General features: G+C 43.1%; 1 protein-coding gene across 1 annotated transcript; it reads right to left on the bottom strand.

Moving 5' to 3' along the window:
- Positions 1–304: 304 nt before the first annotated feature.
- Positions 305–765, bottom strand: LOC122054693 (LOB domain-containing protein 22-like). The gene is made up of 2 exons (XM_042616132.1): positions 436–765; positions 305–334 (listed from the first exon to the last, which is right to left on the bottom strand). The coding sequence occupies exons 1-2, from the start codon at positions 763–765 to the stop codon at positions 305–307; spliced, it is 360 nt and encodes a 119-aa protein (XP_042472066.1).
- Positions 766–3,007: the final 2,242 nt, after the last annotated feature.

The following is a 3,007-nucleotide window of genomic DNA, read 5'->3' as shown; positions in this document are numbered from 1 at the left end:
CTCCGCCGTTCTCCTTTACTAGGATGCTCGACATTTTATGGAATCGTAGATTCTTAGATGTCTTATACTACCAACGCTCTGATACCAAGTGTTGGCACAGAATCGATGAATAGCAAAGGATGCAGGAAAAAGGAAAAAAAACACACGTAGCACTAAAAAAAACACAGTAGCAAGGGGAGAAAAACTGCACAGGTGGAAAGCAATGCACAAATAACCGAAAATAGAAAACTGGAGAAACTTTAGTTCTAAGATCTGATTTGTTTCACAGCTTCGACCCCTTTAAATACAACTCAAGTGATAAGATTTAACCATAAGAATAGGATGACTCATACCACTAAAATAGGAAAGATTAATATCACAGAAAAAAAAAAAAATCATGAACGAGAAACTTGCGGAATAAAACGTGGCCATGCCATGTCCGAATTATTTTCCTACAATGTCGAGGCATCTTGTGTTTGGGTGCGCAGCGTGCACCTCCGCCTCGTAGATCATGGTCGCCATGCCGACAGCGCGTTGTTCGGGGAGGAGGCCCTTCAGGATCTTCTGCATCTTACTGACCCCAAAAAGGTGGCGAGCCTTCTGGAACTTGCTGTCTTCTGATGCGGGAAAAAATGGCGCGAGCAGGCAGTCTTTCTTGCACTTTTGATTCTGGAATCTGCAGGCGGCACATGCCTTGGATCTAGAACCGTCTCGAGAATAAGAGAATTGTGGGGGCATGGCGGCTGCAGCGGTGGTGGCATAAGCATCCACAGGGGCATCGATCATCGTTGGAAACGACCAGGCGGTGACTGGTTGCGTAGGCAAAGGCGCTGCAACAGAGGTGAAATCAAGATGAGCAGGAGGGTCGTCGGGCGTCGTTGGGAAGGAAGGAGACACAATCGTTGGCGGCGGCTACATCCTAGGTGGAGCACGAATAGGTGGATAAGATGGTCGATAGGCTGCTGCAGACAAAGGAAGGCTTGAATCCATCCTCTTCTCGATCTCCCCCTGTCGGCCGTCGCAACAAGAATGATGTCATTTTGCCACATCCGGGAGAATTTAAAAAAGGTTAGCTTGGGGTTTGAATTGTATTTTTTTGAAAACGTCCAGAGCCTTTCGGAATTTATAACAAAACCTTTATATATATATATATATATATATATATGATGTTTTTTTAATAGAAATTTGTTAAAAATAATTGTGTTGTTGGAACTTAAACCCCTGTCTCTTAGGCGAGGGGTAAGTATCCTATTCAATTAGATTATTTATATATTTGATACAACGTATTACGAGTGGCTTGGAGAGTAAGTTGGGTCTAATAATCAAGATGATATGCAGTCAAAGTCAAGATAATGTGACAATCAATGTCAAGGAGATAGTCAGGGTGCATAGCACCAGGCAAACCACTCACCTTTGAGACTTAGCTCCTCGCTCTTCAAACATAAATCTCTCACCATACGGGCAGTCGATCTCAAATCTGGTCGGACTTAAGGGGCCCAGCTCCTCACTCTTCAAGTGTAAGTCTCTCAATATACGACCGGTGAGCCCTAGAGCCAGTTAGATTTAATAGGCCAAGTTCCCCACTTCTACAAAGCAATTCTCAGCATATAGCCGCCAAAAAGTCTATCGGGCTTACTGTGCTCAACTTCCCATTTATCAGCGCTAAGGCACTCAGCATAGAGCTAGATGACCCAAGAGTTGGTCGAACTTACGAGGCTCAGCTCCTCATTTCTCAACGTCGAGACACTCAACATATGTCCGATCGGCCCAAAGTGCTAGTTTAATCTTTCAGGACTTAGCTCCTTGCTCTTCAAGGTCAAGTCTTTAAGTATACAGTCGGGCGGCCAAAGTCGATCGAACCTTCCGGGTTCTCACTCTTCGAGGGCAAGGCCTCCATCATATAGTCAGTCGATCCAAATTATTGGTCAGACATTTAGGATTTAGTTCCTCATTCCTCATGTGCAAATCTCCTAGTATATCACCGATTGATCATAGAGTTGATTATATTTCCTCTAGAAGATAGTAATATTAGTAAATCATAATAACTTATTAGAAAATACAGAATTAATTGATATTTTATCAGTTGAATTGATCCAATGTTTTAAAAAATTTAATCAGCTCAATTAGTTGATAGAAAATTTGATCGATTCTTTTTCCAGTTTAATTAGTTCGGTCACATCAGTTTAAATCGATTGCTTACTCTAAGCAAAATTGAGACGTTAAGTTATGATGCTGTCCTACAGAAACAACTTTTCAATTTTTCAAACCTAATGAGGTTAAATGGAAACTATGAATAATATATATATAAAGTGAATTTTCATCATTTATTTAATTGAAAAAAAGTAAGACTCGAATTTTATTTTTTATTATTAACGGATGGCGTGGGGACCACGGGACTAGCGCCTCGTAACGGCCGAGCCTTCGCCTATAAATAAGCCGGTGCCGCAGTTTCGATCCTTACCTTCGTCCTCTGCCTCACTCTGATATTTCCAGCGATCGAAGGGCGGCGAGGGATTCGATTGGATCGATCTGCGCTAGGGTTCCGGTGGATGTGGTGGTGCGGGATCGATCTCGATCGATCGTGAGAAGACATGGCAGGGCCTTCACTGCCGTTTGAGCTCTGCAAGGACGAAGTCAATGACCTGGACAAGATCGTGCTCAGGGAACCCCGAGGCTGCTTCGCCGAGGTCCGCCCTCTCTTTATCTTGATCCTTCTCTCCGTTTAGACTTGTGTTTATTTTCTGTTCGTAGAAGTGATCTGGATTCGTTGATCATTTGCATTGCTTGAATACCTTCTGTCCACTTCATATTAATTCGTATGCTGGATTCCTTGTTCGCAGAAGCGATCTGGAATCGCCGACCGTAGATTGCTTGAATTCGTCGTATCCACTGTTGCATTGATATTTGATTTCTTGGTTTCTATTGCATTATTGGTTCTGCTGGATCCGTTATAGTCCTTTGCATCCCCTTTCGATCCTTGTCTGTTGTCTCCGTTTAGATGCGCTCTTAATCCCTGTTCGTAGAACGG

The sequence above is a fragment of the Zingiber officinale genome, chromosome 3B, assembly GCF_018446385.1.
Source record: "Zingiber officinale cultivar Zhangliang chromosome 3B, Zo_v1.1, whole genome shotgun sequence".
In the NCBI taxonomy this organism is placed as follows: Eukaryota; Viridiplantae; Streptophyta; class Magnoliopsida; order Zingiberales; family Zingiberaceae; genus Zingiber; species Zingiber officinale.
The sequence above is the reverse complement of the archived record's forward strand: the minus strand, read 5'-3'. Positions and strand labels throughout refer to the sequence as shown.